Source organism: Bombus huntii, chromosome 17 (assembly GCF_024542735.1).
Source record: "Bombus huntii isolate Logan2020A chromosome 17, iyBomHunt1.1, whole genome shotgun sequence".
NCBI classification, from domain to species: domain Eukaryota; kingdom Metazoa; phylum Arthropoda; class Insecta; order Hymenoptera; family Apidae; genus Bombus; species Bombus huntii.
In genome coordinates this window covers 6,767,182-6,782,598 of record NC_066254.1, presented here as the reverse complement: position 1 = coordinate 6,782,598, position 15,417 = coordinate 6,767,182, and the positions used below count along the sequence as shown (strand labels likewise).

General features: G+C 40.7%; 2 protein-coding genes across 4 annotated transcripts; both read right to left on the bottom strand.

Moving 5' to 3' along the window:
- Nucleotides 1-356: 356 nt before the first annotated feature.
- Nucleotides 357-1,747, bottom strand: LOC126875156 (uncharacterized). Its single transcript, XM_050637879.1, has 2 exons — nt 1,509-1,747; nt 357-1,407 (listed from the first exon to the last, which is right to left on the bottom strand). The coding sequence occupies exons 1-2, from the start codon at nt 1,745-1,747 to the stop codon at nt 357-359; spliced, it is 1,290 nt and encodes a 429-aa protein (XP_050493836.1).
- A 4,843-nt stretch (nt 1,748-6,590) lies between these two features.
- LOC126875206 (uncharacterized) lies at nt 6,591-10,208 on the bottom strand. Of its 3 annotated transcripts, XM_050638001.1 has the most exons (6): nt 10,117-10,208; nt 9,808-9,890; nt 8,521-8,666; nt 7,760-7,882; nt 6,838-6,927; nt 6,591-6,737 (listed from the first exon to the last, which is right to left on the bottom strand). In XM_050638001.1, the coding sequence occupies exons 2-5, from the start codon at nt 9,819-9,821 to the stop codon at nt 6,887-6,889; spliced, it is 324 nt and encodes a 107-aa protein (XP_050493958.1). In that variant the 5' UTR covers nt 9,822-9,890; nt 10,117-10,208; the 3' UTR covers nt 6,591-6,737; nt 6,838-6,886. The 3 variants fall into 3 exon arrangements, with proteins under 3 accessions (XP_050493958.1, XP_050493959.1, XP_050493960.1); XM_050638002.1 differs by lacking the exons at nt 9,808-9,890; nt 10,117-10,208 and adding an exon at nt 8,821-8,877; XM_050638003.1 differs by lacking the exons at nt 6,591-6,737; nt 6,838-6,927; nt 9,808-9,890; nt 10,117-10,208 and adding an exon at nt 6,984-7,243 and having other exon boundaries at nt 8,521-8,811.
- Between the last annotated feature and the right edge of the window lie 5,209 nt (nt 10,209-15,417).

Sequence of the window (15,417 nt, the reverse complement as noted above, 5' to 3'; positions counted from 1 at the left end):
GACTATCAGATCGGGAATCGCGATGATTTCGTCGATTTTGAAGAAAGCTAACCGTCAATTCCTTCCCAGTTTGAGATATTTCGACGTTTAGGCGCTGATTTCACTCCATTTTACACGCCAAACGTAATGCACGAACGTTTTGGCGTCAAAGCAAGCTCAAATGCTCGCAAATCGCGATGATTTCGTCGATTTTGACAAAAAATAACCGTCAATTCCTTCCCGTTGGAGATATTTCTACGTATAAGCGCTCATTTCAAAATGTTAATCTGCGCTGTGATGACTAGATCATTGGATAATAATTCGGATGCTATTGGTCTGATATGTTCGGTCATCAACGGAGTCGTCGATCGTCGGCGTCATTGGTTATGTGTTCGTCTGTCACTGGGCGGTGGACTTGGAGACGCGGCTGTTCGTGGTGTTTCCGATCTGTGGTCTGTTGTGTGCCTTTTGCGACGAGTGGGTGATACGTAGGGTGGCAAAGAAGGTGTTGTGGATCGGCTATTTGATGGGGAAGATTTCGGGCTGGACGTGCTGGAACGAGACCCTGAATGGCGTTTTGTCCTATGCAGCATTGTATGATGTCGTTCTCCGCATACGCGACATGATCCTGCGAAACAATGCTTCGTTGTGTGCTCTTTCCCGAGGCAGTTGAGGCATAGTGATGCCCTTTTGACCTCCCGAATGCGTTCGCGAAGGGATTTGGTTTTGAAGGTGTCACATCTCCAAATGGGGTGTGGTCCTTGACAGGTGGGGCATGTTGGAGTAACCTGTGTCGCCGTAAGTGCATGCCCTCGTGATGCGCGTTGACGGACCGGAGTAGTTTGTTCCGGTGATTCTCTTGTTTGTCTGACCGTGGTGATCGGTCTGGAGCTTCGTGCTAATCTCTCTAGGAAGTTTAGTAAATGAATGTACGGAGGCACCTCGTTATTGGGCAACGTCATTTCCCATTGCTTTTGGATACTTAGTGGTATTTTCGAGAGGATGAGGCTGTTGAGCATAGCACTGGTATCGGGGTAGGATTCTCCTAATTTGTTCAATGCATATATGTGTTGTTTAAATGTGTGGACTAAGCGTCTTAATTCCGTTGGAGATTCCTTGGTTATCCTTGGATAATCAATTATTGCCGTGCAGTAACTGAAAGCTGTGTATCGTGGACATTCGAAACTCTCCTTGAGAACGGCTATAGCCTGACTGTAATTTACATTACTAAGGGGTAACGCGTTTAAACAATCGGCTGCTTCTCCTTGCAGGGCGGACTGCAGGTAATGGAATTTCTGTATGTCCGTGAGACTAGGATTTTTATCGATTGTGGAAGAAAAGGTATCATAAAACGTGTTCCATTTTTCTAAGCTTCCGTCAAAAGTAGGGAGCCGAAGATCTGGTAATTTAATGGCTATCGGATTTAAACTTGCGGATAATGCACAGGTTGGAGGGTTTATGGATGTCGACGGCGAAGCTGCTTGCGCGTTCCTCAGAAGATTTTGTAGCTTTGTGTCTACGCGACGTACTGATCCCTTATTTCGAAGCCGCGCGCTTGTTCCTCCTCGTCCAATACTTCTAACTCGAGTTGGATCGCTTCGAACTGACTCGCAACTTCGGTCAGTTGTTTCACGTAGTTCGTTAATAAGGAGTTTTGCTGACTCTCTGATTGCTCGTACTCGTCCAGTCGGTTCGATAAGTATGTGAATCGGCCGCTACAATAGCCTCGTCTCCGACGCAGGGAGATGAGTTGGTCTTCGCTCGTCATCGTTGCCGAGGATAGGAGATGGTCGAAATAACGAACGAGCTTACCTTGCTGTCGTGCGGCGTGAGATCGCGTGTATGTTTGGCGAGGAACGCTTTGTTCCTTCCCGACGGCCACTCGTTCGGTTGTATTGTTAAGTTGTGAAATTCGTTGCGTTGATGACTGTCCAGCTGCGGCGGAAGGCTGCGCGGTTGCGTTCCCCATCCACTGCTGGTTTTGATAAAGTCACGTGGCACTGTGTGGTCACTGGTAAGTGCACTCTTCACTGGCACGTGATCCGGCTCGAAGGACCAAAATGTTTCGACCGTTCGCGGAGAGACGCGATCGCGAGATAGCACGTCAACGAGAGTTGTAAGTTCCCGTTACGATTAAATAATCGACGCCACGAACTGACCGATTCCCTTATTTCGATTAGGATAATAAGGGTAGTTCAATGAATTCCACAGAATTAACACCAATAAATTAACGTTCATATTAACAACGTATCAACTAGGAAGACATAAAGAGAACAAGAAAAAAAATGTAACTGCGTTTGCTTAATAAGTAATGCGCGATATATGAGATGTGTTGACGGTTCGACTTCTCGAAAAGTTCTGCCCGCCTTTCGATTTTTTCCGTTTTTTCTGGAAGGCGACCCCCACTACGTTCGGATCACGCCACATTCTTTTACGCGAGGTAAAATAACGGCCACGAGGCGACGTTTCTGGAGGTCGCCCTGCTTAATGAACCATGCGCTTGCCACTACAATGTTTGTTTGCCGGGCAGCCGCGACGATCCGTCTGCGATATTATAGTGCCGCGATCGAGAGTTAAGAATATGACCTATGGTAAGCTGCATGGCGTAACGGTTAGTTTTCGTCAAAATCGACGAAATCATCGCGCTATGCGAGTTATTTTGTTTGTTGCGAGGCTTAAACGGTAGTGCATTACATTTGCAGTGTAAAACGGAGTTCAACGAGCGCTTAAACGTCGAAATATCTCCAACGGGAAGGAAATGACAGTTAGTTTTCTTCAAAATCAACGAAATCTTCGCGATTTGCGAGCTATTTTGCTTGTTTCGACGCTTAAACGGTAGTGCATTACATTTGCAGTGTAAAACGGAGTTCAACGAGCGCTTAAACGTCGAAATATCTCCAACGTGAAGGAAATGACAGTTATTTTTCGTCAAAATCGACGAAACCTTTGCGATTTGCGAGCTATTTTGCTTGTTTCGACGCTGAAACGGTAGTGTATTGCATTTGCAGCGTAAAACGGAATTCAACGAGCGTTTAAACGTCGAAACATCTCCAACGGGAAGGAAATGACGGCTATTTTTCGCCAAAATCGACGATATCATCGCGATTTGCGAGCTATTTTGCTTGTTTCAACGCTTAAACGGTAGTGCATTACATTTGCAGTGTAAAACGGAGTTCAACGAGCGCTTAAACGTCGAAATATCTCCAACGGGAAGGAAATGACGGCTATTTTTCGTCAAAATTTACAAAATCTTCGCGATTTGCGAGCTATTTTGCTTGTTTCGATGCTTAAACGGTAGTGCATTACATTTGCAGTGTAAAACGGTATGAAATGAGCGCTTAAACGTCGAAATATCTCCAGCGGGAAGGAAATGACGGCTATTTTTCGTCAAAAACGACGAAATCATCGCGATTTGCGACCTATTTTGCTTGTTTCGACGCTTAAACGGTAGTGCATTGCATTTGCAGTGTAAGGCAAAGTGAAATGAGCGCTTAAACGTCGAAATATGTCACGTCCCGCGCTCCGCTCGCGCCGTAACAAGAACAAGAAAACTATTCTATACAGAACGCGCGAATAAGGATTTGAATGCACAAACGAACACACGGCACTACGAAACTAAAGGAAGGATTAACAAAACGAGGGCGACTAATAAATCCAACTAGTATAAAATAAAATAAATAAAACCAGCTAATGGATTGAACGAGTTACGTACCAAACAAATAAACCGGGAAATAAGAATAATTACAAAAGGGGAAATAATTGAAACGCCAGAAATACATGTATATATAAATATATTTTAATCAATCAACTTGGAGAGTTACATATAAGTATAAACATATATGTAATGACATGTAATAAACTAGTAAATATTAGAGACAGTGCTTCCAATACTATATTAACAATTTATGAAATATAAGTATATACGAAGTCAAAAACTAATAGTCTAACGAATACATAAAACATACAATATTGAATTATTAAAGAAATAAAAGTTACATTGTCAGAAACATATATATATGTGTGTGCGCATTCTAACAAACAAATTGATACGTAACATTAGAGTATAAATTTTTGGTGGCAGCGGTGGGATACGCTCCACGGAGGATTAAAGTTGGTTTAAACGGTTCGATTCGCTCCACAAGGGATTAAAGTTGTCACTATTATCGATAAAATATATACCTAAGAAATAATGTCGACTAAATTAGAATCGTTGGACAAAGGCATGATCTTGATGTTATCGGAAAAACTTAAAGCATGGGATGCGAATTTTCGCGACATGAGTACAACAATGAATAAATTACAAGACGATGTGCGTTCACTAAAAATAAAAAAGGAAATCAAGACACCCGTATCATCGCCGATAATTTCCCAAGCGACAATACCGATAGAAGTTAATTCCCAACCAATTAAGTTAAAAGATGCCATAGAGACAGTACCAGTGTTCGACGGACATCGACCCTCGGTATTTCGATTTTTAAGAGCATGCGAGAGCGCACGAAACATGGTTCCAAAGCATCAAGAATCTCAGTTAGTAAAATTATTAACGAATAAACTTCGCGGACACGCATTTCTCGCCATAGAAGACACAGAAGTAATAAGTTTAAACGATTTCGGGAATAAATTAAAAGATATGTTCGGTCCGGGAAAAACGGTTAACGAATATAAAGGGGAATTAGCTACAATATTTCAACGACCGGGAGAAGATATTTTGGACTACGTAGATCGCGTCAAAGATCTCAGACTAGCGATAATGAACGGGGAAAGGTACGAGTACGGCACCGTATTTCAAGATAGGATAGATCGAGACACGAGGGAAGCTTTCGTTAAGGGGCTCCCAAACGAGGTGTATTTACGAGTAAAGATAGCAGGATACCAATCCTTGGACGATGCGTACCGCCAAGCCGTGAAAGCAACACGAGAATTAAAACAAGTGAACAAAAGAATTCGATACCAACGTCCGACACCTTCGGATAATTATAACCAAAACAACGCTCATCCACCATACAATAGTATCTATACTGTAAACAACCGCCAGGACTGGAGATTTGTACCGCCGTCGCGGAAACACCTAAACAACCCGGGAATAGAAGAAAATGTCAGGAGAGAAACAAGAGCAATAACTTGGGAAGAAAAACGCACAAATAAATACCTCGATAGAGATCTAAATCAAAAGAGAGATGCTGATCATTTCAACCAACCAACTTTTCAATGCAAACACCACCCCGTTGCTGTGATAAGGGATAATGTCACGTTAAATAATAAGAGGACGCATGGTGCCATAGATAGGATCATGAGTGAGAAATTTTCTGAGTTACCAAACAAGATAAACAATACTAGTGCCAAAGAACCTTCAGACGAAGCAGAAACTAGGAAATTGAACGACGAGACGACAGGCAACGCTTATCCACTGCCTAATATCACAGAGATATTGGACCCGCTGGGAAGTGCGAATTGCCTCTCCACGTTCGACTTGGCAAAGATACAAAAGCAAGACTCCACGAATTTCGTGAATGTCTCAACCATAATAGGAAAAGAGATAGCGAGTGCATCTCACTCAAAAACTTCTATAAAACCATCAGAAGGAAACTTTATCGAACTCAAAGCCAAATCATTAAATTGCAAGGAAGATCACACTATAGAAAATAAAAATATAGCTATCCCTAAATCCAAAACAGAATCTATAAGCAAAAAGGTTTGTAATAAAAATTCAAAGAATAATTCCAAATCTACCAAAAATATTCCTAAACGTTCCATACAAATAAATAATAATTTAATTATAATAAGCACTTCCAGTAAAACTATTCATCCTGAAAAGGTAGAGAAAAATAAAGGTGCTGTGAATAAACTAAATGAAGAAGAAAAAAGGATAACTAAGGAAAAGGATTCTAAACATTTTCAAGCTGAAGAAACGCAAGTTCAACGAGCTCAAAGAAATCAAAAGGGAGAAAACAGGGAATCACCAGTCGAAGATATATATAAAAACTTGAATAAATACGCTAGCCATTGGATTATAATTGGATTAAAAATACTTTATTGGTTACTACATCTAATATTTGACGTAGGTAACATAGTAAGTAGTGCTGATCTTATGATTCCCCCAGGAAAATATGGATGGTATCACACTATACTATATACAAAATATTTTTGGGTTAATATGGCTGCGGCACTCTCAAAAATTTGTATCTTAAATGCTATTAGCAAGCAATTGGATAATTGGATCGATGTCAGTAAACCTGCGTCTTGGCGCAAAATAAAAACTAAAATGAAGGAAAGGAACGAAACTCTCCCCGCACAAATTAGTTTTGGACACCTAGCCAGAGAACCTATTGGTGAAGTAACAATCGAAGAGAACATGGAACCAACATACGCAGAATATCTCGAAGATCTGTTTAATAAAATTAACACTGTACAACGAATGGCAAGAGAAAAATTGATAAAATCCAAACTAAGATCAAAAGAATATTATGACCGACGAATCAGCCCCCAAGATTTTAAAATAGGAGATTCGATATATCTACTAAAAGAACCTAGTAAGGAAAATTCTCCGATCAATATACTGGACCATACAAAGTGCTAGAAATCTTGCAGAACCAAAACGTCAAGATCGAAGTAAAAGGGATTCCGCGAACGGTGCACTTAAACAAGTTGAAACTGGCGCATAATCGAAATAAGCAATGAATAAAGCGATTTCATTGGACAACGTAGTGCGGTAGTATATGTTATAGTGCTGTTCGTCGAATAACGCAGACACCGAACGCCTAAAAGGAAAAAGGAAAATTATTATACGTGTTTCAATTACTGCTCAAATATAAAACGTGTTAACTCAATGAACAATTAACTAGCGAAAGTGGGAGTTACCTTGTGAACAAGTGATCAGCACACAAGAAAGTGTACGTGCAGGTATAAGTTATGGATTGTTGTTCGTGGAACGCAATGTATGACAGCTACCTGAAATAAGTGAATAAATTAGTTTCAATTGTCTCAGTGCAAAATACAAGGTTACGAAATGTTATAACTATATTATGGATAAATCAAAAGGAGGTGTGACACCGTTCATCGAACAATACAGATAGCGAAAACCTAAAAAGAAAAAGGAAAATTATTATGTGTACTCCAATTATTGTTTAAATATACAATGTGTCGATTCAGTAAATAATTAAAAGAGGGAAAGTGAAAGTTACCTTGTAAACAAGTAATCACCATAAAAGAAGGTCTACGTGCAAAATAGGTTATGGCTCCCTGCTAGCGGAACACCATGCACCAGCTGGAAATAAACGAACGAATTAACTTCAATAGCCTTAATGCAAAGAGCAGCATCGCTAAATGTTATAACGGTGCTGTGGAGGCGTGGCACTGTTCGTCGAATGACACAGATAGCGGAAACTTGGAAAAAGAAAAGAAGTTTATTACGAGTGCTCCAATTACTGTTTGAATGTAAAACGTGTTAGTTCAACGAATAACGAAAACAGTGAAAGTGCAACTTACCTCGTGAACAATCAATCACCATACAAGGAAGTGTACATGCATGAATTTCGCAGATTAACAAGAAGGAATAAAATAGCTGATGAAGATAGAAAGTGGTTAGAAAATAATTAAGATAGATTAATTGAGAGTTAGTAATAAATATAACCGGAGTAAAAGGATATTTTATTATGTATTAATCTACGTAGTATTGTTATATTATTACATCTAACATGTAGAAGTGGATTTTGCAATGCACAATAGCGGTCGCACACACAATGCACTATACACATATTAAATTAAATGAATTAAACAGTACCTTTATAGCCACAGATATAAGACGATTGAAGGCAACCGTAGTAAGTATCCAAGGCATATCGAAGAATTGGACGACGTTGTGGGAATGATCCAAGTAAGTGACGGAGCATCAAATAAGTAGAATCTAAAGAATTACAGACAATGTTAATCTAACAAATAAATTTTAATCACTAATAAGGAACTGTTCCATTACATAAAATAATAACAAATAGCAAGTACATGCAATAATAAATTAATAGGGAAAATAAGGAAAGGTCAATAAACACATAAATGGGTTAGAAATTAACCAAGATGGACTAACTGAATATTGGCGACAAGACATGATTGAACTCAGTGCAAAGGAATAAAGTTATGCCACACGAAATAACTGGTAACACAATACACAAAACAATATTACAGAACACTACCAAATAAAATTATAGTGATTAACAATTAATTAGTTATTTCAACAACACGTCACTGTTGACACTAAACCAACGCCATACCAAAGAGACACGCGAGCGACCATGTTGAAAAATTTGTCGCGCGCACATACAAATAACAGCCAATGCAATATAATACGGCATCATAATAGCAATGTTAGGTACTAATAAAAAAAAAAAAAAAAAAAAACACAAGAAAAGGGGAGAGAGTTAAGGAATAAATAACAACTAACATAATTATAACATATTATATATATTATATTATATACAAAGATACAGTATTCATACAAGGGAACAGATCCAAAAGAAAATTATATAAATGATATATATATATATTAACTATTTTTATATGTGTGTACAGAACTGATGGCGAACTCATCAACCATTCTCTGAACGACGGACGGAAGAACATGAATAGCAATCCGCACAGAGGAACTGTAAAGTATTGGTACGCCACCCACGAAACCAAGTACTGATGCTATCCACCTGTAAACAAACAACATTTATAACTATGCATATAATTTTCACTTATGTTCACCAATATATATATATACACGCATGTTGTAAAATAGGCGATATTTATGACATTCACTTCCATTGATAATGCAAGTGACTCATAAAATTGAGTCGTCGTATTTACCATTGCACGCACATATATATATATATATATATATATATATATATATATATATATATATATATATATATATATATGTCGGGTCACGATTCGAATTTTGGGCGCGCGACGACTCTTCATGTGGACTAGCCATCGTTTCACAAAGCCGAGATTTTATTTACACGTATATAGAGGTCTATCACTAAGCTTAACAAATAATAAGTACAACTAATAATAAGTCTAACAAACACTAAGCCTAACGAATAATACGATCTACGAATAATTAAATTAAATAATACTATTAGCAATGTTTGAGTTCAAACGAATCCACGGTCACCGGGATAACTCCTTACTAAGCGAACCTAACTTAGGCGCAAATGCGATCGTCGAAAATGCTCGATGTATCACTCTCCAAGGCAATCGCAAGAATGCCAGCCTCGTGGAGATTTTTCTCCCTGTACGATTGCATTTTGTTTTCTATACCCGTTTGGAAGCATCGAGAAGGTTCCAAACGCCGTTGCTAGGCACACTCGTTGGAAGCATCGAGAAAGTTCCAAACGCCGTTGCTAGGCAGTTTCTGCCTGGAGTTTTGATTACTAATACAATGTATGTCCCATTGCATCGGCACCTCCGAGGCAACATCACACGTGGCTCGGCCCGCTCTCGAGGCCGCATGCCGCCACAACCACATTTCTCGGAAAACACATACAACCACTCCAGACCTCCGTTAGATAAAACATCCATCCCGTGACCGTGGCTACGTTCAGCGACCGATTGTCACCTCGAACCCAATCTCGCTTATTACAAATCTTAAGCAATTACAACTATAATAAAATCTAGGCTAAGGTACTAGGGGATGTTCCCAAAATTTCCAAGGAAAGGCTTCGGCTTTCCTTTCATCTCCGACATATATATACTCGAAGACAAGGTACACTTGTAATATTTATTCCTATCGATAATATATATTTATATATTTATAACAATAAAACAAATCTCATTCATACTACTTACCAGTACGTATGCATATATCTATATAATTATAACTCAAGTAGCATTCATGATACTTATTTTTACCGATAACATGTACATAAAACCTAAAATAAAACAAGGTTTAAACAATAAAAAAAAATAAATAAAAAAAAATAATAATACATATAAATATAAAAATTTTCTTTCTATATGTATACATATATTAATGATGATAAAGGGTTATTCTTATTTCTGATAAACTCGAAAGCGAAACGACAAACGACAACATTATACCATGATACACCACACAGCAGAAACTAATAGAGAACGCTTTAAGCTTGGCAAACATACCGCCCGATGAATTCGCATACACCACAACCAAAAACACATGGCTTTGATCGTAGGAGAAGCGGTCCATATAGTCAAATGCATTCCAGTACAAGACACAGTTCGCTGTGGAGTGCCGAAGCGTGCAGACGTGTCTCTAGTGCCCAGCGCAGTCCGAAAACAACACGTGTCGCCCAACCGTCGAAAGAGAACACAGCCAAGTGTCCCTTACCCTTTAGGGAGAAGAAAATCCCACGCACCTAACCCCAACCCGAATACTAGCCTCATAGCCTCACGACTAGTTGTTCATTCCGAATTAACTAGCTCGATGATGGCCCAGCAATCGCGACCAGGCTCTCCGGAGCAGACTCGCAGCTACCCCGTGCTACCTCCCCCGTGGCAGAAGTGTAGCAGAACTCTCCGCACTAACGACGCTAATACTACAAAGAAAAGGAAAATAGAAACAGCAACGCAAATAAACACACACAACAGGTTCGCCGTATTGGAATCCTCAAACGACGCCATGGAAATCGTAGAACCGCCACCAAACCAACACTCACAGAGAATCCCCCCTCCCCCACCAATATTTGTGGACGACGTCATCGACATACAGACAATGATCAAGTCCCTAGAGAGAGATATCAGCAAGGAGGAATATAACCTTAAGATAAGCAACAATAAAGTAAAAATACTGCCGACGAACCCAGAAGCTTACAGAAAACTCACCAAGACACTCAGGACCCTGAACGCCAACTTCCACACCTACCAACTCAAACAGGAAAGGCCTTTCCGGGTGGTCCTACGAAACATACACCACTCCGCAGACATAGACGAACTCAAATACGAACTCTCAAAACTCGGCCACGAAGTCATCAACGTAAGTAATATAAGGCATAGAGTCTCGAAAGACCCGTTATCCTTATTCTTCCTAGACATTAAACAAAAGCCGAACAATGAGGAAATCTACAACATCAGTCGCCTAATGAACGCGATAGTAAAGATCGAACCACCGCTCGTGAAAAAAGAAATAGTGCAATGCAAAAGGTGCCAAAGGTACGGTCATACGCAGAAATACTGCAACCATACTTTCCGCTGCGTTAAATGCGCAGGCACTCACTCCACTGACCAGTGCGGCAAATCACCGGAAACCCCAGCGAAATGCATCCACTGCCAAGGGGACCACCCTGCCAACTACAAAGGCTGCCCAGCATATAAAACACTATACACGAACAGGTACCCTAAGCTCAGAGCAAAAGAGGTATCCAACCAAACACCCAGCCCGCCGAAATTCACGACTACCCCAACCCCCTCAACCAACCAAACACCCAGTCCTACCAAATTCATCTCCACCTCAACCTCCCAATGCCCAAGCAGTACAAGGCATCCAAAATAACCCGAACAACCAAAGGAATCTTCCCCAAAACAGTGTCCCCAACCCACCTAACACAGACAACTCCTCAAGGCTTGAAAAGCTAATAGAGAAACAATCAGAGCAAATAAATCACTTGCTATCGCTACTAACACTCATCGTGGAAAAATTAGCACGCCCCGACTCAAAATAAAACCAAGGCGCATAGCACTGCGGAACGCCAACGGTCTAACGCAACACAAACTTGAACTAGAACTCTTCTTAAAACACCAGCAAATCGACGTAATTCTCGTATCGGAAACCCACTTCACCGACAAGAGCTACCTGAAAATAAATGGTTATAAATTCTACAATACCCAACACCCCAGCGGAAAGGCCCGCGGTGGCACCGGAATAATAATCAAAGCAAGTATTAAGCACTACGAACTTCCATCATTCCAGAAAGACTACCTCCAAGCAACAAACGTAGCAATAGAAGACTGTCATGGCTCAATCACCACCTCAGCAGTATACTGCCCTCCCAGACACTCCATCGCCAAAGAAGACTTTCATAACTCCCTGGACACCCTGGGCAATAGAATCATAGTTGGAGGAGACTATAACGCCAAGCACATCCAATGGGGCAGCAGACTGGTTACAGCAAGAGGCAAAAACCTCTTAAACAGCATAATAAACAACAACCTCAACTACCTCACCACATACGAACACACATACTGGCCCACTGACACCAACAAAATACCCGACCTTCTCGACTTCTTCATAACTAAAAATATCTCCAACGGGAAGGAAATGACGGCTAGATTTCATCAAAATCGACGAAATCTTCGCGATTTGCGAGCTATTTTGCTTGTTTCGACGCTTAAACGTAGTGCATTGCATTAGCACTGTGAAATGGAGTTCAACGAGCGCTTAAACGTCGAAATATCTCCAACGGGAAGGAAATGACGGCTAGATTTCATCAAAATCGACGATATCTTCGCGATTTGCGAGCTATTTTGCTTGTTTCGACGCTTAAACGTAGTGCATTGCATTAGCACTGTGAAATGGAGTTCAACGAGCGCTTAAACGTCGAAATATCTCCAACGGGAAGGAAATGGCGGCTAGATTTCATCAAAATCGACGAAATCTTCGCGATTTGCGAGCTATTTTGCTTGTTTCGAAGCTTAAACGGTAGTGCATTGCATTAGCACTGTGAAATGGAGTTCAACGAGCGCTTAAACGTCGAAATATCTCCAACGGGAAGGAAATGACGGCTAGATTTCATCAAAATCGACGATATCTTCGCGATTTACGTGCTATTTTGATTGTTTCGACGCTTAAACGATAGTGCAATGCATCTGCACTGTAAAATGGAGTTCAACGAGCGCTTAAACGTCGAAATATCTCCAACGGGAAGGAAATGACGGCTAGATTTCATCAAAATCGACGAAATCTTCGCGATTTGCGAGCAATTTTGCTTGTTTCGACGCGTAAACGGTAGTGCATTGCATTAGCACTGTGAAATGGAGTTCAACGAGCGCTTAAACGTCGAAATACCTCCAACGGGAAGGAAATGACGGCTAGATTTCATCAAAATCGACGATATCTTCGCGATTTGCGAGATATTTTGCTTGTTTCGACGCTTAAACGTAGTGCATTGCATTAGCACTGTGAAATGGAGTTCAACGAGCGCTTAAACGTCGAAATATCTCAAACGGGAAGGAAATGACGGCTAGATTTCATCAAAATCGACGAAATCGTCGCGATTTGCGAGCAATTTTGCTTGTTTCGAAGCGTAAACGGTAGTGCATTGCATTAGCACTGTGAAATGGAGTTCAACGAGCGCTTAAACGTCGAAATATCTCCAACGGGAAGGAAATGACGGCTAGATTTCATCAAAATCGACGATATCTTCGCGATTTGCGAGATATTTTGCTTGTTTCGACGCTTAAACGGTAGTGCATTGCATTAGCACTGTGAAATGGAGTTCAACCAGCGCTTAAACGTCGAAATATCTCCAACGGGAAGGAAATGACGGCTAGATTTCATCAAAATCGACGAAATCTTCGGATTTGCGAGCTATTTTGCTTGTTTCGACGCTTAAACGGTAGTGCATTGCATTAGCACTGTGAAATGGAGTTCAACGAGCGCTTAAACGTCGAAATATCTCCAACGGGAAGGAAATGAGCGCTAGATTTCATCAAAATCGACGAAATCTTCGCGATTTGCGAGCTATTTTGCTTGTTTCGACGCTTAAACGGTAGTGCATTGCATTAGCACTGTGAAATGGAGTTCAACGAGCGCTTAAACGTCGAAATATCTCCTACGGGAAGGAAATGACGGTTAGATTTCATCAAAATCGGCGAAATCTTCGCGATTTGCGAGCTATTTTGCTTGTTTCGAAGCTTGAACGGTAGTGCATTGCATTATGTTGGAATGCAACGATATCAGTCGCATGCGGATAGAGTGTTTGATCGTACAGATTCTTCCATTCGTTGCCAGCGCCATCCCCACCAGCGTGCGTTCGTGAGATGCACCACGGCAGTTAGCACGTGCATGCTTTTTCAAAAAGACGCCGGAAGAAGCGTGAGGATATGAATGGAACATTCTGGACGGGCACGTCGAGAAGCTACTAGAAGGTTCTGTGCCACATGTGACGCCACACAGACACCCACACAGGTCACACTCATTACCGCATAGAGAGTGGGGCTCTAAACCTTTTCAAGGGCCATGGGTCACTAAGCCAGTCTGTGAATAACTAGCCAACTGTCTACATTCCAGAACGCACATTTATAACTCTCGAAATAATTGTTTAATAAATATCACATTGTATTATTTCAACATAAACATTGTGTCTTCCACAGAATATTAATCCTAATTCCAAGATTAAATTCTAACAGGTTATGGGCCCAGACCCAATGTGCTAGTGTTGAAATAAGTTCGTGACTAAAGTTAATATTAAACAATTAACATAAAGTATTACAGTGAGATATAAGTGTATAAGTGTATAAGTGCGGACTAAAGAAAAATGACAATGGCAAGTAGTGCACGTTTCGAGATTCAAAGACTTAACGGCTGCAATTACGAGACGTGGAGAGATAAACTCGAATTGTTATTAATTAAAGACAAAGTTTGGACAGTGATCAGAGATCCAACTCCAGCGCCCGACAAGATGGATCAAAATTGGCTAGATAAAGACGATCAGGCTCGTGCGACAATAGGGTTACTTGTCGAGGATAGTCAGCTTATTCACATTCGGGGCGCAAGATCGGCGAAGCAAGCATGGGAGGCCCTGAAGAACTATCATCAGAATGCATCAGTATCGAATAAAGTATTTCTGCTCAAGGATATATGTCGAATGAACTTAGCTGAAGGCGGAAATTTGGAAGAACACTTAACAGAAATGTTGAACATGTTCGATCGGCTAACAGCATTAGGAAAACCCTTGGATGAGGCGATATCGGTAGCAATGATTCTACGTAGTCTACCAGAGTCATACAGTCCCCTAATTAGCAGCCTGGAAAGTAGACCGGAATCAGATCTCACTATGGAATTCATCAAAGGAAAGCTCATCGACGAATATAAGCGGCGCAGAGGTTCAGGATGGACAACAGACCAAAATGAAACGGTAATGAAAGCAAGTGATGGTAGAAATAATAATACGAAATGTTTCTTTTGTAAAAAACCCGGGCACATGAAGAAGGATTGCCGTAAATACGCCAAATGGAAAACAAAGAAGGATAAAGTGAATAAGGTAATGGAATATAGATCCGATGAAGAACAGCAAGCTTTCGTGAGTACAGAACATAGAGCATCTGAGAAAATTTCCCAAGAACTTTGCCTCGGAATGAGTGATAAAGATACAAGACGTACGCATGTATGGATTATTGACTCAGGGGCCACGAGCCACATGACGGCAGACAGAAACTTTTTCAGCAGCTTCAATCCAGATGAAAAGGGTTTTGTACTACTAGCAG